The sequence below is a fragment of the Coenobita brevimanus genome, chromosome 97, assembly GCF_032717465.1.
Source record: "Coenobita brevimanus isolate Jiangsu-jjx chromosome 97, ASM3271746v2, whole genome shotgun sequence".
In the NCBI taxonomy this organism is placed as follows: domain Eukaryota; kingdom Metazoa; phylum Arthropoda; class Malacostraca; order Decapoda; family Coenobitidae; genus Coenobita; species Coenobita brevimanus.
In genome coordinates, this window is record NC_137050.1 from 34,433,137 (window position 1) to 34,452,361 (window position 19,225).

At 41.5% G+C, this 19,225-nt stretch overlaps 1 protein-coding gene across 4 annotated transcripts in view; it reads right to left on the reverse strand.

Annotated features, from left to right (window-relative positions):
• The window catches only part of Grx3 (Glutaredoxin 3), a 75,889-nt gene that overhangs the window by 53,403 nt on the left and 3,261 nt on the right, over window positions 1-19,225 (reverse strand). For 3 of the 4 annotated variants that reach the window (XM_080283493.1, XM_080283494.1, XM_080283496.1), the window contains exons 2-3: window positions 5,939-6,041; window positions 1,389-1,550 (exon numbers count right to left, since the gene is read on the reverse strand). In XM_080283493.1, the coding sequence (XP_080139619.1) occupies window positions 1,389-1,550; window positions 5,939-6,041 (265 nt within the window). Of the gene's footprint in view, window positions 1-1,388; window positions 1,551-5,938; window positions 6,042-19,020; window positions 19,099-19,225 lie in introns of those variants that run through there. The other variant, XM_080283495.1, reaches the window with a different exon arrangement.

Here is a 19,225-nt window from a genome sequence, read left to right on the forward strand (position 1 = left end):
CCAAAAGCTTTGTAAAAATGCATACAGTAAAAGTCCTCTCATTCAGCATCTTCAGGACCAAGCAGGTGCCAAAAGAACAGAAACTGCCGAATGACCGGGAAAACCTGCCAGAAATTTTCTAGCAATCATGGTCGGTCACCCCAATGCAATCACAGTGTCTACCAAGTATTATTGGTCAACCCTAAGCACTAAATAATTAATACGCAACTTATATCTAATGTATTTAATGATACAATACAAATGATCTTACCTTAACCTAGGTGAATTTACATATGTACACCGTAAAATAGCACGACATAGTTTCCAAACTTTCAAAAGGTCCCATTCACAAAGCCAGACACTCATGAGTCATGACGGCGATGGCGCATGCAGTGTTGGCAAGTGGAAATCTTCAAAAAAGCTAAGCTCAACTTTAAAACGTGCTAAGCTAAAGGTGAATTGTTCAAATTTTCGCACTAAATTGGACTTCAAAACGTGCTAGAAATTGAAGAAAATCTAATATTTATTGGCGCTAAATTATTACGAAGCACTAAATTATTATGACAAGCACTAGATCTAGTGCCACAAGTGCCAAATTGGCAACTATGGGTGCACGGGTACCAGTGGTGAGCCAACGACCTGGTCGCGGGTTCCAATCGGCTCAGCATATGTGCCGGCAGAGCAGCGAACTTTCATAATGGGACTATTTATGAAAACCACTGAAAGACTGGGAATACCGTAAGACCAGATTCCGAATGAGAGGACTTTTCCTGTATTTTGGAAAGTGGAATCATGACAGATATGAAAAAATCATGCACTGTAATAAACAGTCTAGAGTACTTTGAACAGTAAATACACTGAACTACTTTGCATTATAATTTATCATATGCTCTCATACATGTCTACAAAAGTACTTTGTCTTCAAATATGCACTGAATGTGTGATATCAACACCTTTCTACATGAAGATATATCATGGTTAGAGGAGGTTTCTGGAAATCAGATGCTCAGATTTAGGAGTTTATACAGTATGGTACCAAATTCCCCTAATTTACAGTACTGGTTGTACGAAAAATACAGTATCTTGATATTGGAAAATATCCCTGACAACTTATGAGGCTGGACAGTAGTATTAAACATGAGAGTACCAAGGCGTAGACTTGTGCTTCAACGTTTTGATTGTCATTTGTGAAACCTATGATGAGAGTATGGATGTACTTAGATATCTATCTGGATGCTGAATGTGATCTGTAATACTGCACACAGGCTAGTTACATTCAATGCTCACAACTGTTCCAAAAATGACTCAGATATTGAGGGTTAGCATGCACCATCACTCTGTTTTAATAATATGACAGACTGTACCGTATCTCTTATCTCAGCCAAAAAGCGCCTCAGTAGGAAGCCTACCTGTGTCTTGACTTTAGCAGTGAGATCAGCAGCACTGGCACCATCAATCCTCTCAATAACCTGGCCACTGCGTATCAAAACAAATGTGGGTACTGCAGAAACATTGTACTTAAGGCTAACCTCGGACAGATCTTCAGCTGCAACAATTCCAAAGGTTACGTCCTGGTGAAAAGAAATACACATCTTCATTAATGATAACTATTTATTAATATGGGTCATTCTGGTGTGCCAAGGGAAAACAATGAATATAAACTGAAGGACATGTGGTATGAAAGAAAGTAATGCAAGAGCAATTTGTATGCAAACACAAAAAATCAAAGATAAATGACACAGACTCAAGAAGGAAGACTGATAAAACCTGACTGACTAGACTGCCATTGTAACTGTGGACAAAACAATGTTTAATGGTGTTAGTGATGCAAGGGTGAAGGAATGACAGCAAGGGCTGTATGATCATAAGATTGTAGTACCAGGTATGCGATACAGTATGATATTGAAAGATGGATTAGAGAAAATGGTGAGACAAGTGTTCAGAGTGAAAGAAGAGGTGGAAAAGTGAGAAAACACAGCTGACACAAAGTTAAAAAAAAAAAAAAAAAAATGTGCTGTTGCAAGGGTTTTTAATATGTACAGGAAAAGGAATACCATACATGGATTCAGTGGTACAGCATGGAAAGAATTATGAAGGAAATTAAGAAGATGTCATTTCAGTAAATTCAAGAAAGGAAATTCATGAGGAAGGTGCTTAACTTGAGTATATATTCAGCAGCTGTATCCCAACAGAACTGTTCTAGGGATTATATATCTTCAATTTTGGCCACTTTATACTTATAAAGGCCCCAACATGCTTGCATGCGCCGGCCTTGGTCATTTAATGGCAGTGCTCCACGCTGCTCCATCTCTGGCAACATTCCAATTCAATTCTTTATCCCTGAGGTCAATGCTATGACCCTGTCCTAGGTCTTTTTCAGTCTGTCTCTTATAACCCTACCCCTGACATTCACACTTCTCCCTTTCCACACCCAATTGTCATTTTCCATCCTCTCAACATGCCCAAACCATCTCAATCTACTCCTCCTCAGCATGACACCAATACATTCCAGTCCCATCCTTCCTCTCAACTCTTCAATCACAATCCAAACCCCCCAGGCCTCGCACTGAGGGACGCATTACACATCCATCTAATCGCTGTCATTTCTGTACATCTGAGGCTACAAATATCTTCCTCCTTTACTGCCCAGGTCTCACTACTATACGGCATTACACTCTTAACACATACCTCATTCAAAGATCCCTCAGCATGGAGAGAAAGCCCTCTCAATGTCAGGAAATGCAACAGCTCCCCTAACTTCCTTCAACTACCTTACCCTAACCACAGCCCCACCTCCTGCACATAACATGGCACCCAAATAAAATTCCTCCACACACTCGAGACTCTCCTACCAATCCTCTGATGATCTCTACATGCTCCCTCCAATACACCACAAAAATTTGGTTTTATGCCAGGTATCCCCAAAGGGCTAAGGCGTTCCCCCTGGGTAGAGGACTTTTGGATTGGAGTGTGTGGCATTTTATGACCGGATGCCTTCCTGATGTCTACCAATGACCCTCGGGTGGATTCAATCCTCTGACCCTTCCATCAAAGTGAAGCACTCTAACCCACTGAGCCACGGCACATTATTTTGCAGTCTACCTCTATACCACTACATCTATACAACCACGATTCGCAACAATGCACATGGTGGAGATACTTCCCACACCCATGTAGCAAACTGCACATGGCCACACCCCCTCTGCCCTGACAGTACCGTAACCAGCCCTACATATCATCACTATTGTTTTAACCGCATTTACTCTCACACCCTTGCGCTCCACTCCATCTCTCCATTTCCTAAATCTTTCTTCCACCTCTCTTTCATTCTCTGAAATCAACACCAAGTCACCAGCATACAACATCTCTCATGAGGGTCCATTTCAGAAGTCACATGAGACAGCTTCAAGCACCATGACAAACAATAAGGGGGCTGAAGACTGAACCTTAATGCATGGTAACATACACTGAAAACTCTCATCACTCAAATCTCCATTTACTCTCACCACCTGGGTGGAAGCACCTCCATATATAGCCATAACTACTAAATCCAGCTACTCGTAGATCCCATGCTTTCTCATTGTCCACTTCATCACCTCCCTAGGCACTCTGTCAAAGGCCTTCTTCAAATAAATAAAAACAAAGTATAGTAGATCAGGAAATAAGCTCACTGTCCATGGTGGACTAGTCACCAGCTTAATCTGAAAAAATGCAAGGCACAAACTAAATTGATGATCCTTTATGGCTGAACAATGAGCAGTTTATTTGTGCTGAGAAAATGTTGTTCCTCAATGACTGCCAGGTGATTTGCCACCAGAAGCTTCCATCTAGTGGAATAACGTTAGCCTAGGTATGTGAAGATGAGCTGACAGGAAAGGGGGGGGGGGGGAGTCCATCACCTCCAAATAAACAGCCCAATACTGTAGCACTACCCAGTGAACTCCAATGGCTGGGAAAATTACACTAAAACTGCACTCTGTGTTACCTTCCATCACAGGTCTCTCCTGAACTAAAAAAAAAAATTTCTGGCATCAATTAATTTTACATAATGTGCTCCGAATGAAGACTTTAAAAAGAACTTCTACCTCTCACATTTTGCATGCAAATAACTAAGCTACACAATGTACTTTCAAATAACTAAGCTACATTGTTTTCGTTTTCGTTTTTAAAGGCTCCAACATGCTTGCATGTGTCGGCCTTGGTCACCTAATGTCAGCTCTCCACGCTGCACGATCCATTGCAGCCTCCCTGTTCAGTCCCTTAACCCTAAGGTCACACTTAATGACCTCGTCCCATGTCTTTCTCAGTCTACCCCTCATAACCCCACCCCCAATATTAACACTTCTCACCTTCCTCACCCAATTATCATACCCCATTCTCTCCACATGTCCAAACCACCTCAATCTACCTCTCCTCATCACAACACCAATACACTCCAGTCCCATCCTACCTCTCAACTCTTCCATTGTAAACCCAGCCCCTCCAGGCCTTGGACGCAGGGACGCACTGCACATCCACCTAATCATTGTCATTTTTGTACGTCTGAGCCGGCGAATATCTTCCTCCTTCACTGCCCAGGTCTCACTGCCATACAGCATTACACTCCTAACACATGCTGCATACAAAGACCCCTTAGCACGTAGGGAGAGCCCTCTCAATGTCAGGAGAGGCAAGAGCTCCCTGAACTTCTTCCAACCACTTCTCACCCTAGCCACAGAGCTAGCTCCAGCCCCACCTCCAGCACACAACATGTCTCCCAAATAACAAAACTCTTCCACACACTCAAGAGAATCACCAGCAAGTTCAATCCTTTCACGTCTGACAATCTCCACCTGCTCACCCCGACACGCCATACACATAAAATCAGCATTATCTCGCAGTCTACCTCTGATACCACTACATCTCTTATGAACCCATTTATCACACACACCGCACAAGATGGAATTACTTCCCACGCCCTTGTGGCAAACTGCACATGGCCACTCTCCCTCGTCTTTGACAGTACCGCCACCAACCCTAGATATCATCACTTTTGTTTTATCTGCATTTACCCTTAAACCCTTTTGCCCCATACCATCTCTCCACGTCCTAAACCCTTCCTCCGCCTCCCTTTCATTCTCTGCAATCAACAGCAAATCATCAGCATACAACAACTCCCACGGGAGTCCGTTTCTAAAGTCACGTGAAAGGGCTTCAAGTACCATGATAAACAACATGGGACTCAAGACTGACCCCTGATGCACACCAACATTCACGGAAAACTCATCACTCAAATCTCCATTCACTCTCACCTGGGTGTGAGCACCCACATACATGGCCATAACCACCCTAACCAGCCACTCCTCCAAGCCAAACTTTCTCATTGCCCACTTCACCACCTCTCTAGGGACTCTGTCAAAGGCCTTTTCCAAATCAACAAAAACAAAATAAAGATCCCTTCTCCTACCAATATATTTTTCCTCAAGCTGTCGAACAATGAATATGGCATCAGTGGTCCCCCTACCTGGCATGAACCCACACTGCATCTCATCAATATTCACTACATGGTGTACAATATTTCCTTATCATACAGTACTTCATTCTTTCCTCTTCCTTCTGCCTCTGGGTGACTCGACACAGTGACAAACCAAATGGTTTCCTGTACACCAGGAAACCATTTACTACACTAGGTGGTAACCATATAAGCAAATTTTAGCGCCTGGTGGTTTAGTGGGTAATTATTGTGCTCCAATTGGATTGAGCTGGTGAAGGTTTATATCCAAGAGGTGGTTGGGGTTTATTGCTCACATAATGCCACTCAGGGATGAGTGAGGTTGGTCACTCTCATCTTAAATGTCAGGACCAACTGCCTAACCCCGGGCTCCTACGCTCCTCATGGGGCAACGTAGGATTGGGTGATGGATGGATGGATGAACTATTGTATACTGAACTGGGAAATTATCCATAGTTTATACTGTACTTTTAATTCTGGTTGCTTGCTGAGTTCAGTGATAACATCATTCATCTGACTGCACTGTGCAGCCCACTCTGCCATGAAATGCACCACGAAGAGTCCATTAGTTCTGAAAAAAGGAAAAAAAAAAAGTATTTACTCAATCCTAACATTAAAATGATTACACCCACAGGTATAAGATTTTTTTTTTAATAAACTTAATGCTCATTACAATGCTGCTGATACTTTTCCTGACAAAGCTTGGTTTCCCTATGAACAACACAGTTTATGACATACAGTACTGTACAATACTACTCAGTGGGTCTTGGTGGCTCTGGGTTTTATTTATTATTATTATTTTTCTAATATGTATCTAACTCTGGGAAAAAGCTTCACAGCCCATTCCCAAGGCTAAGTTGTCCTCCTACATACCATACACCTTTGCATGTCACCATTTTGGCACTAACACCCACCAACCATACTGAATACATCCTGGGGCTGTCTCATACAGAGCTGGTGTACAGTGCAGCCTTGTTATACGACACCTCGTTATGTGATAAATCGCTACAATGATAATTAAAAAGTTATACCATCTCGGTACAATGTTAAAAAATTAACTGCGATTTCGCTACAATGACATTTTCGCCAGCCACCTCCGAGAATCTCGTGCAGATGCAGTGATGCACACATGCCAAAATGGTTGCCCAGTGTTTACACTGGCAATGATCATTGTCTTTCATTCTATTTTGTGCATGAAAGGCCACTGAAACATCACTGTTATTGCCAAATAACAGTGCAGTGTGCAATATTGTGTGAAATGATACGGTACTTTACTGCGCATGAAAAACTCAAATTTGTGACCTGAAAATCATGACAACCTTACATATCCATCATCCCCTTTCTAGGCCTCTACACAGCTGACTGAGCACAGATTCCCGCCCAGTATTTACACTGGCTGTGATCGTTGCCTTTCGTTTTGTTTTGTGCATGAAAGGCCAATGGAACACCACTGTTATCGTCAAACAAGAGGGCAAGTGTTTAAGAAACAGTGCAGTTTCAGATATTTACCTGTTCCGTGCCATGTCAATATATATATAGACAAACTGATAGTGTCAAAACTGCCGAGTCCGTATATATTCAGACTAGACTAACTCATACTACCCTAAATTGATGAGTCCATATATATACGGACAAGGTTTTATACACATTTGCGTGAAACTGTTTGAGTGTGCCCTTAATGTGTGACAGAAAATGGGATGACAGACACCCCTCCTCCCCTCCCATGCCTTAAAAAAAAAAAAAAAAAAAAAAAAAAAAGGGGGAAAGTGAAAATACGTAAAATTAACACAGAAACACAACTTCCCATCATCACAGTTTCGACTATGACTGCATTACATACACCAGGTTGCGTTTTCATAATACAAATACTCCATGCATCCACCTACTCTACACCAAAATGGACTATCTATCCACATCAGCCGCTGACGGTATCTGAAAGTAGAAATCTGACGCAAATCTGGGTCATGCCACGCTGTCAAAGATACTGTGCTTACTCCGACTTCCAGTCGAAGTCTGAGAACTTCCAAGTGATGAACTAACAGATTGTGATGCATAAATAGTGTATATAATTAAAGTAATATACTGTAAGTAAACAGAAGTAAATAATGAAATCAAGTAATGTATGGAATATAACATAAGAAATGTGTGATTTACTGTAATTAATGTGACTGAGTGCAACAAGAATGTTTATAGTGCCTTATGTGGGTGTTTATAGTGCCTTATACCAATATGATATAAAAAAAACAGTGAATGTGAAAATATGTAAAATTAGCACAGAACTCCAACTTCCTGTCATCATAGTTTCAATTGTGGCCACATTACATAAACCAGATTGTGCTTTCATACTACAAGCACTACATGCATCCACCTACTCCACACCAAATTGGACTATCTATTCACATCAGCTGCTGGCGGAATCTGAAAGCAGCCATCTGATGCAAATCTGGGCATGCTGAACAAAAACACCTGTTTTCAGGTGGAAAACAGCCAAGGTGAGCACTTTTACTATCATTAGGCTTATTCTGACCACTTTTCAGGTCTATTTATGGAAAAAAAAGAAAAGAAAGAAAGCTGAAAATGGCCATCACTGTAGGTAACTTTGCTGCCTACACCCTCAGCAATCTCGGCACAAAAACCGACAACAGCACCAGCACTGAACGGGTTAAGTGAAGTGATACCATATCTTTTTGTCTGGAGTGGTCGTTCAGACCTCCCAACCTGGGGGCAGATGGAGAGGGGTACCCTTGGTGACGACTTGCATCTGCCCAGAACAAACTTCTGGTGCATGGCAGAGTTTTTTTTTTTTAGGTAATTTTAGGCTTCACTGTCAAGGTCACCCCCTCAAACCCCACTGAACCCATATTATATCAACCTCGTTATGCAATAATTCGTTGTGCAGTAGGTCTTCACTTGACACAACCCTACTGCATAATGAGGCGGCACTGTGCTGGTATTTGCAGGGGTATTTTTGACAAGCTGGTGGGTCTTCTGGTAAATCTGTAAAGTCCACTTTTAATGAAATTCAAAACCAACGGCCATACCACGTTGAGTACACCGCTGGGTGACTGCCTGGGAACACCAGATGCTGTTGGCATCCCTACGTGTCAAGTGGGGTTGGTGGAGGATTAGTGCCCCTCCCTGTAAAACAATTAACTCTAAGCCCTTGGCCACCCCGTTTGGGATACATGGCGTCTGGCAATGAATGAAAAAAAAAAAACTTTAACTGTTCCCTGCCTTGGCTAGGATTTGAACTTGGAGCCATTATGACAGCAGGCCACCTCTCTACCAATTCAGCCACAGCCTTGGCAGTGGTCAAATCAGTTAGGCCTGTTAGGGTTGGATTGGGTGGCTTTTTGTTCTTCAGGTCAGGTTTAGCTATATGATAATTTCTTCTTTCTGGTAAATTTATAGAAGTAACCAACGTTTTCTTTTATTATTATTTTTATGTTTTCCAATGCAAAATACTGTGTTTTAATTAGTTCTGACCTTCATTTTGGGAGGAAAATCCCTCTTTTGGAATTTTGAGTATAATTTCCAAAAGGGGGTTTATCCCCCAAAATCAAGATGAAAATTAATTAAAAACACACTATTTTGCATTAAACTAACCCAAACTAACTTAACCAAACCTAACCTAACCAAACCTAACCTAACCAAACCTAACCTAGGCCTAACCTAGGGCCTGACATAAACCAAGTGCACGCGCCTGCACCAGCCAATATGGCGTGACATTCATCCACCACTAAGCGATAGCCTAACCTAAGCCACTATATGACTACCCCTACAAAATTTGCTCCCCCAACTCAAACTAGGCTTAAAAGGTATGTCTTAGAACAGTTCAGGTGTATTGTAGTTACAAATCATAATAGATAGATAGATAAATAGATAGATAGACAGCCCTATGCGAGCCTGGGAAAAGGAAATGAGCTTGCAAATTACACAGAGGAAAGCTGACGACAGTGGCCAGTAAGGAGATGATGCAGTTAGTTGTCAGCAGTCCAACCGTGAACAAAGCCCTAGTGACCATACACACACATACACACATACTCACACACAGGCTTCTTAAACTTTCCATCCACAAGGAACACACGTGATACGTCTCCTGTTTCACCAGAATTTATGAAAGAGAGCTCAGAAGGAGACAAGCCATACAAGAGGCAGGTCGCAGGGAGAAGGGCTTGGCAACTTTGAGAGCGAGACAGAGAGATAGCTAGCGGGACTGGACTCTATACTTCGCTCTGTGTGAGAGACTTGTTAATATTTCCAAGACAAATAAAAATAGTCCCATACTATTCTTTACCTCTCCTGTCACTACATGACAAATGGGAAAGAAGATTATCTACTACAAGCTACTCCAAGATATAAAAACCGCTCGTCCACAAGTCTAATATATATATAACTCAACCACAAAGGAACCACAAAGTATTTTATGACATTTGGTAGCAGCGAATCTACGGACATCGTCTCCGAATCAAAAGCAAATTTCTACAAAAGCAGGCGAGACTCTACAAGATTAGCTTCAGTTCTACAGTGATTCCTACAAAATACAGCCTACAATGCAAATAGCCTACAAGTCTACAAAACAACTCTATAATCTTCACGTAACTTCAAGCAGCAACAAGAAGTATATAAAACAAAGCAAGTAAAGAAGAGGAAAGACCAAAGCAACAAGCACACAAGCCCTCACCACTCTCTCCCGCTATCGCTGACGCAGAGGTCAAGACACGCAGCAAAACACCAAGTCCATATTTACAACTCATCTTACTCACCTGTCTTCACTCAAGTTACTCATCGCTACTCATTCACTCACCACAGCTACCAGTGTGGGAAGCCGACGTCACCATGTGCTGAGATGACATCACAACGCGAGTCTGCCATGCCAAGCAATGTGTGACTGACACCAGGCACTTCTCACCCACTACTCATTACTCATTAGTCACATAGCTCCTACTCATACTCATTTATTTTCACAGTTAAGTTGGAAATTCGACGTTCTATGCTGAGGTTTGCCTGGGACAGCCGTTAACCACCACAAGCACCAGGCCATGGAATTTCCTGAGTAATATCGTCCATCAACACACCACTAGAATTATCAAGAGATCTTCAATCAAACCTGTATTTTTCTTCCGAGATCGACTTTTGTATCGACACACCTCTACGATCTGTATCAAGTGGGTAAAATTATACTTACTCATATCTTCTCAGTGCTAAAATTAGCTATATTCAACTTATTTACTCATCTATTTTGCTAGGACATAAATAAACAAGAGGCGTATTTCATAACACCATATCTTAATGACAGGAATATTTTCGCCACCCCCCACGTTAATACCAGATAAACTTGTACACCATCAACGCATTGGACACTCACAGTTTTTTTATTTCCCTCATAACACATCAGTTTACACAGTCTGTCCACATATACCACCATCTCATACATCAGCATCAGGATTATACATAGCACCAGACTACTGTGCGGTATTTACACCAGCCATGTCTACTTTATCCACCATCAATCACTACGCCATTCTCAATCATACACACAAACATTTCCACCCACTGCCTGATATGGACTTAAACATGAGCACAAGTATTAAGCTGACTTCACCTAAGTTTGAAACTATGCAGCTGATCAATGAAACAATGAAGCCCTGGGAAGATTTGAGTTTGAGTATGTTCAACCCATATTATGTGTATAGCCCAGCACCTACTGTCTTTATAATCGTCTGCATTGTAGTTGCAGTACTGCTGTTCGCAATGCACAGAATGCATGCAAGAATTGCTAATGTGGAGTCATTATTTAGTGGGGGGAGAGTTAACATCAAAGTTAACCACCCTGAATGAAGTATATATATTTTGTATATAGTATTAATTATATAAAAAAAAAAAAAAAAAATACAAAGAAGAATGACCCATATATGGCAGACCAGTACCATTATCTTTAAATGAAATATTAATAACTCTTACCATAATCTTAATTTTAAACTATTTTTTATTCTTGCATGTATGCATTTCACTATAATAACCCAAGTACATATTGTATTACAGTTAAATAATTTACTTTAATGCATTTATTCAAATATGTATACAACTTGTTTAAAATGTAATATTACTGAATAATCACTATTTACTATAAATATTATATGTATACAATATTCATACAATTATGTTACTTTTACAATATTATGTATTTCACTTAATTAGCTTATAAGTTCATTATAATGTATATATAATGTGTATTAATATGTTAGGACTATTAACTGTCGATGGTACGCCATTTTCACGTGACCAAGCAATGTATTGTAGTTACAAATCATAATAGATAGATAGATAAATAGATAGATAGACAGCCCTATGCGAGCCTGGGAAAAGGAAATGAGCTTGCAAATTACACTGAGGAAAGCTGACAACAGTGGCCAGTAAGGAGATGATGCAGTTAGTTGTCAGCAGTCCAACCGTGAACAAAGCCCTAGTGACCATACACACACATACACACATACTCACACACAGGCTTCTTAAACTTTCCATCCACAAGGAACACACGTGATACGTCTCCTGTTTCACCAGAATTTATGAAAGAGAGCTCAGAAGGAGACAAGCCATACAAGAGGCAGGAGAGAGACAGAGAGAGCGAGACAGAGAGATAGCTAGCAGGACTGAACTCTATACTCTGCTCTGTGTGAGAGACTTGATAATATTTCCAAGACAAATAAAAATAGTCCCATACTATTCTTTACCTCTCCTGTCACTACATGACAAATGGGAAAGAAGATTATCTAGTACAAGCTACTCCAAGATATAAAAACCGCTCGTCCACAAGTCTAATATATAGAAAACTCCACTACAAGTAAATACAAAGTCTTTTATGACACAGGGAGGTAATATAATGAAAATTGGTAACGTTGGTTACTTCTAAAAATATACCTTCTTTCTTAAAAGTGCTTTATAAACTGCATAGTTTAAACCCTTGTCCACGTTTGGAGGCTAGTAAGACTGTTAGCTTGTATAGGAAAACTGGGCTATAATGAACAAACACTAATAAACACTGGATGAATTAAACAACCTATGGAGGAGCACACAAGAGTTTGGTGTGCCTTAACCCACTGGAGCCCAGTGTCCGGAATACTGGATAGAACTGGGATTTTTCAAGTCTTTATAAAGTAGGGAACCCCCGGGTAGGGACCTATGAGCTTCGCGACTGTGAGCCGATGAGTGAAGGGCGGTACACGTAGTACCCACACAGTGCCATGCCTCGCCCAGCACCCCTGGGATCCAATGGGTTAATGGCTGGCAAACCTATCAGTCTCTTTAACCCATTGGAGCCCAGTGTCCGGAATACTGGACAGAACTGGGATTTTTCAAGTCTTTATAAAGTAGGGAACCCCCGGGTAGGGACCTATGAGCTTCGCAACTGTGAGCCGATGGGCGGAGGGCGGTACGCGTAGTACCCACCCAGTGCCATGCCTCGCCCAGCACCCCTGGGATCCAATGGGTTAAATCAACTTGACAGTCAACAGTCTGTCTGGCTGACAGGAAAAGTACAATGGTGTGACATGTTTCTAGAATGAAAAATATGCAATAAAAATCATCAATTTGCCTGGTCACATGAACAACTATGCAGTATTTATTTTTTTAAAATCACATCTACATTTTCTGAGCAATTAAGGCACTCCAGTCGGATTGAGCCTGTGCAGGTTTATATCCATGGGGTGATTGGGGTTTATTCCTCACATAATGCCAATCAGGGATGTGTTAGGCTGGTCAGTCTCATCTTAAATGTCAGGACCAACTTGCCTGGCCTCAGGCTCCTATGCTCCTCTTGGGGCAACACATGATTAGATAATGATGATGACATTATCTGAGTAGTTTATGTAGATTAATTTAATTATAACAGTGATTTCTATCACAATTAACTTCTCATAGGCTTAGCCCAGCCTAAATTATTTTAATCTAACCAAAACTGACCTAATTTGATGGGACAACCTACTTTTCCTAAACTAGTGCCCCTACAATAGGCTTGTACTTCCCAATTTGGTAAATTTTGAACTCCACCCAACTAATGAAAAAAAATTAATATACTCACCACTTATATAGAGGCATCTGTCTTCTTAGTGTAACAGGAAGAGTATATGGTATGATACTGAGAGAGTTAGGGAAATAACAGAAGAATTAGTTGGAGAAGAACAGGGAGTTTTTAGGAAGAGATGAGGTTGTGTACATCAGATATTCATTCTTAGATCTTTAGTGGAAAAGTTTCTAGAGAAGGGAAAGAAGATGTAAGCAGCCTTCATGGATTTGGAGAAAGCATATGACAGGGTGGATAGACAAGGACTGTGGAAAGTATTAAGAATATATGGAGTAGATGGGAAGTTGTTGAATGCCATGAAGGGTATGTATGAGGGTGCTGAGGCTGCAGTGCATATGGGTAGTGAATTGAGTAAATTTTTCTATTTGAAGTTGGATTGAAACAGGGATGTGTCATGTCTCCATGGTTGTTCAATCTGTATATGGATGGGGTTATAAGAGATACAAGGCAAGACAGTGGATGTTGGGATGCTGGAGTGGTCCTTATGAGAGAGCCCAGTGTTTGGAAACTCCCTGTACTGTTGTTTGCAGATGATACTGTGTTGTTAAGTGAAGACGAAGGGGAGCTGCAAGGCTTGGTGGATGAGTCTGGGAGAATGTGTAAGAAATGGAAACTAATGGTGAATGTAGGGAAGAGTAAGTTACGATCTTCGAAAGAAGTGAAGGCAGGGAATGCACAGTGAGGTTAGATGAGGAGGAAATGGAAAATGTGAGTGCATTTGTGTACTTGGGTACTGTGATGAGTGAGGATAGAAGTTTGGAGTGTGAAGTGCTTGAAAGGGTACAACAAGGAAGAAAGGTTGCTGGTTCCTTGAAAGCAGTGATAGGAAACAGGGAAGTGAGCATGGAACTGAAAAAGTTACTACATGACGGCATTGTAATACCAACTCCAACATATGAATGTGAAGCTTGGGCCTTGTTGGAGGGACAGAAGTCAAGAATGAGAGCAGTGGAAATGAGTTATCTGAGAGGAGCATGTGGAATCACATGGACAGACTGACTGACAAATGAGGAAGCGAAGGAGTGTTGTGGTGTGGATGTGATGTGATAGGAACCGTTAGGAGAAGCACACCGAGGTGGTTTGGCCATGTGGAGAGGATGGAGAGTGAGAGACTGACAAGAAGAGTGTATGTGAGTGAGGTGGAGGGGGGGAGGGGGAGGCCAAGGATGAGATGGAGGGATGGAGTGGGGAGGTATATGAGAGAGGGGTGTGTGTGCTGGGAGCAGGGCAGTGAAATGGTGAGGGACACGGCGACATGGAGGCGGTTTGTTTATGGCCACCCCTTAGGGGATTAAGGTGTCTGGCAGTAGACAAATAGATAGATAGTTCTAAGCTACCAGTAACCAACCTGGTGGTGGCTTTAACCCTCAAACGTCAGGCAATACTGAACAAAGTTGTCACCTCACTACAGGCAATTTTTCGGAAACCGTAGAAACTTGCTTGTTTTCACACCTTAATATCATGGAAACTATAGCTCTTAGGGAAACAAATTAATGATCAATTTACTCACCAACTCTTCCTCTTGCAAATGAAAGTATCCCCAGGTCTCTAGGTCATTGCGTTGATGAGTAATGACATGGGGAAGAGAACCAATTTTCGCCACGGGAACGGCGTGAGAGTAGGACGTGTTCGTGTGTCTGCCTCTGGCGCCAACTATGGTTTTGCTCTCAGCATGATAACTTACTCCACTACTAGATAAATTAGACACTGTTGCATCCAAGGCATGCCTTGTGGCACTATCACTGAGCCCTTTTCAAGTATCCTTGGAAAGAGGATTGGCAGGGGTGGATGATGCGATTGGCTACAGGCGAAGCAGATGGAATCAGACAAAGAGGAACCTGAAGAAAGCACTGTACACCTAGCAAAGGGAAGGAACAGACTGACCCTCGCCTGTGTGGTATAGAGGGACTCCCTCCCTACTCTTTGGTGGCAAGATGAAATGACGGCCAGTTCAAACGATGGCGGGAAGACATTAGCGTGTATAGCCGCTACCTGACAGCTCCATAGCAGCCCGATTGTGACGTGTATACATGTTACCAGGTGGATTAGGGTTAAATTTGCCATTAATAAGATGAAAAATAGCATCACAATGGTAGCCTCCTCCAAATAGCAGTGGAAGCCTAAATGGAGGCACTGAGTCATGAATGGGGGGCTTTAGTCCCCTCAATGATTATAGCCTACCTAAGAGGGTGCAAACTAAAATATGCCTTAACTAACTAGCGCAAAAACAGCATTGTGCATTGAGTGCACTCATTGGTCATGGCACATTCGGTAATCATCACACGACCATGGAAGTTTGATCATAAAGCAAATCTGTATGTATATACATCACACAGGAAAGATCCATTAAAACATGATATAGGTTAGCAAAAATACTGTAACATTTGACAATTCAATTACAACACTTCATATTCCATAAAGTCTAAGATACACATAGTTATGAAATACAATACAAGAGCCCCATATTTATGAATATTTTTAAAAACAAACATTTTTTAACCCATTCGCTGCGTCAGTGTTTGTTTACATGTACACTTCGTGTGCAGCAGTTTTCAAATATTTAGAAAAAAAATATTAGAAAAAAAATAACATTGTTAAAAGATAGAGAAAAAAATCCCGAGTTCAATGGTATATAACACAATATAGCAAACAAAAAAATTACTTCTGATATAGATCCGTGAAGTAATAAATATTCCCTGTGCGGTGGTGCCAGGCGGACGATGTGTTATGGTTGCACTGTGTTGTCAGTGTAAACCTTGCGATCAGATAAGGTGTAAATCAGCATCTGAACCATCATTGTCATCATCTAACAACGTATCACTATCATTACTACACTCGCCCAGAGATTTCATTCAACATTTGCTTGGGTACTGCTAGCGGCGGCATGGAGAAGATTTCATATCTTTACCTTCGGCATATTCTAGATAACTGAGCTGAGCTCTGCACCTTGTAAAAATGCATAATCTATGTTTGTATGGCAATATTCTATAGGGTCCCATGAATTGCTAGCTGATTTATTTCATGCTATTTCTGATGGCGGAATTTTTGAAAGCAGGAAATCATATATGATACAGACGCAGTGAGAGCCATTTGGACTCAAGATATCATATATGATACAGCTGCAGTCAATGGGTTAAAAGTCCACTACAAAGGCAGATCTGTAAAAAATAAAAAACGATTCTATCAACACTTCATTCCAACAGGGAATCTGGAAATGCTTCATCACTGTCAATATATTTTAATATCCTGTACAGTAAGCACTCAATTATCCATGGTCGCAGTATCCGGTACTTTTGGCTCGACTCTATTAATGCAATATCCAGGGACGAAAAGGGAAGTAACTGGCAGTTCCATGCAATATCCGACTGCATGGCGTATCAATCGGCTCATATGCAGTAGGCAACCAGAGCTGTAGCTATTACTGTATTGTATTTTGTGTTTAGTTAGTTTTAACCTTTTACTCATGATGAAGTTTTTAGGACAGAGGGGTCATGATGGATACTAACACAATATCTGGCTTGATGCTGAAAGTTAAGCTGATGGGGGGGATACTAAGCAATATCCAGCGTTTTGCTTTATTCAGCATAGGGGTTGACTGAATGAAGCCGGATAACTAAAAGTTCACTGGATTCATTTTAAATTAATTAGTTGGAGAAGAACAGAGGTTTTTAGGAAGGGAAGAGGTTGCGTAGATCAGATATTCATTCTTTGCTTTTAGTGGAAAAGTTACTAGAGAAGGGAAAGGAGTTGCATGCACCCTTCAAGGACTTGGAGAAAGCATATGATGGTATGGATGGATAGAAAAGGATTGTGGAAAGTATTAAGAATATACGGAGTAGATGGGAAGTTGTTGAATGCTGTGAAGAGTATGTATGAGGATGCTGGGGCTGCAGTGCATGTGGACAGTGAACTGAATGAATTTTTCTGTTTGAAGGTTGGATTGAAACAAGCATGTGTCATGTCTCCATGCTTTTCAATCTGTACATGGATGGGGTTATAAAAGAGATACAAGGTAGGGTGGACGTTGGAGTGGCCCTAATGAGAGAGGGCAGTGTTTGGAAACTACCTGTACTGTTATTTGCAGCTTATACTGTGTTGTTAAGTGAAGACAAAGGGGGAGCTGCAAGGCTTGGTGGATGAGTTCGGGAGAGTGTGTAAGAAACGGAATCTAAAGGTGAACGTAGGGAAGAGTAAAGTTATGGTCTTCGAGAGAAGTGAAGTCACTGAATGTACAGTGAGGTTGGATGAGGAGGAAATGGAAAATGTAAGTACGTTTAAGTACTTGGGTAGTGTGATTAGTAAGGATGGAAGTTTGGAGGGTGAAGTGCTTGAAAGGGTACAACAAGGAAGAAAGGTTGCTGGTTCCTCGAAAGCAGTGACAAGAAATAGGGAGTGAGCATGGAAGTGAAAAAGTTATTACATAACAGTACTGTGATACCAACTCTAAAGTACAGAAGTGAAGCTTGAACCTTGTTGAAGAGACAGAAGTCAAGAGTGAGAGCAGTGGAAATGAGTTATCTGAGAGGAGCCTGTGGAGTCACATGGAGAGACAGACTGACAAATGAGGATGTGAAGGAGAGTTGTGGTGTGAATGTGGATGTCATAGGAAGCGTTAGGAGAAACACATAGAGGTGGTTTGGCCACATGGAGAGGATGGAGAATGAGAGACTGATGAGGCGAGTGTATGTGAGTGTGGTAAAGGGGGAGAGAGGGAGGGGGAGGCCAAGGATGAGATGGAGGGATGGAGTGGAGAGGTATATGAGAAAGGTGTGTGTGTGCTGGGAGCAGGGCAGTGAAATGGCGGGGGACAGGGCAACATGGAGGCGATTTGTTTGTGGCCACCCCATATAGGATTACGGAGTCTTGCAATAGATAGATAGACTATTCTGCAGCAGAAATGCTTCTTTTACATTCATTTACCCTACTCATAATGGCCCATTCCCACAGGTCCCCATTAACAACAGGGGGTGGTGGAAAGGGGAAGCAAAGGGAAACAAGGCATTTCTGATAATCATTCATCACATCATTATCATCTGGATCTCCTTTCCCACCCTAGGGCAGGGTAAATTATATCAAATACATAACATTTTAAAAATGAGAGGGAGGTTTTAGGAAGGGAAGAGGTTGTGTTGGTCGGATATTCATTTTAACCCCTTCTTTACCGACCCCTCCCCAAATGTAAACATTACGTTTACCCCCCATACCGACCTGATAGCTCCCCCTCCCGTAGTGTGAGGGGTAGTGTATATTTTTTGCCACGTCGAAACTATTCACTCTTTTTTATTTGTTTGTATACTGATGATCACATAAACCCAGCATGATGTTGGTAATAAAAAAATGTTATTAAATAAATCATTATGGTATATAAGTTTACATATCTTATGCTAAAGTACTGTTACCCAGGTAACTACTGTACAAACTGGCTTGAAAAAAATGTCCTGCACAGATGGATGGCTTATTTATTTACCTTGAAAGCTAAGCATGAAGTATGTGGACACACGTGATGGTGATGGTGACCTTGGCCCACTTGTTGCCGAGAGTGCAGCGTCACTAAGCTTGCTACTGTTTTCCTCCTCCTTCCTCACTCACATCAACTTCGCTATCATTTTCAGGATCACAGTCATCTACTGACACATCAGACACTGCTGCATCATCATCTGATACATCTAAAT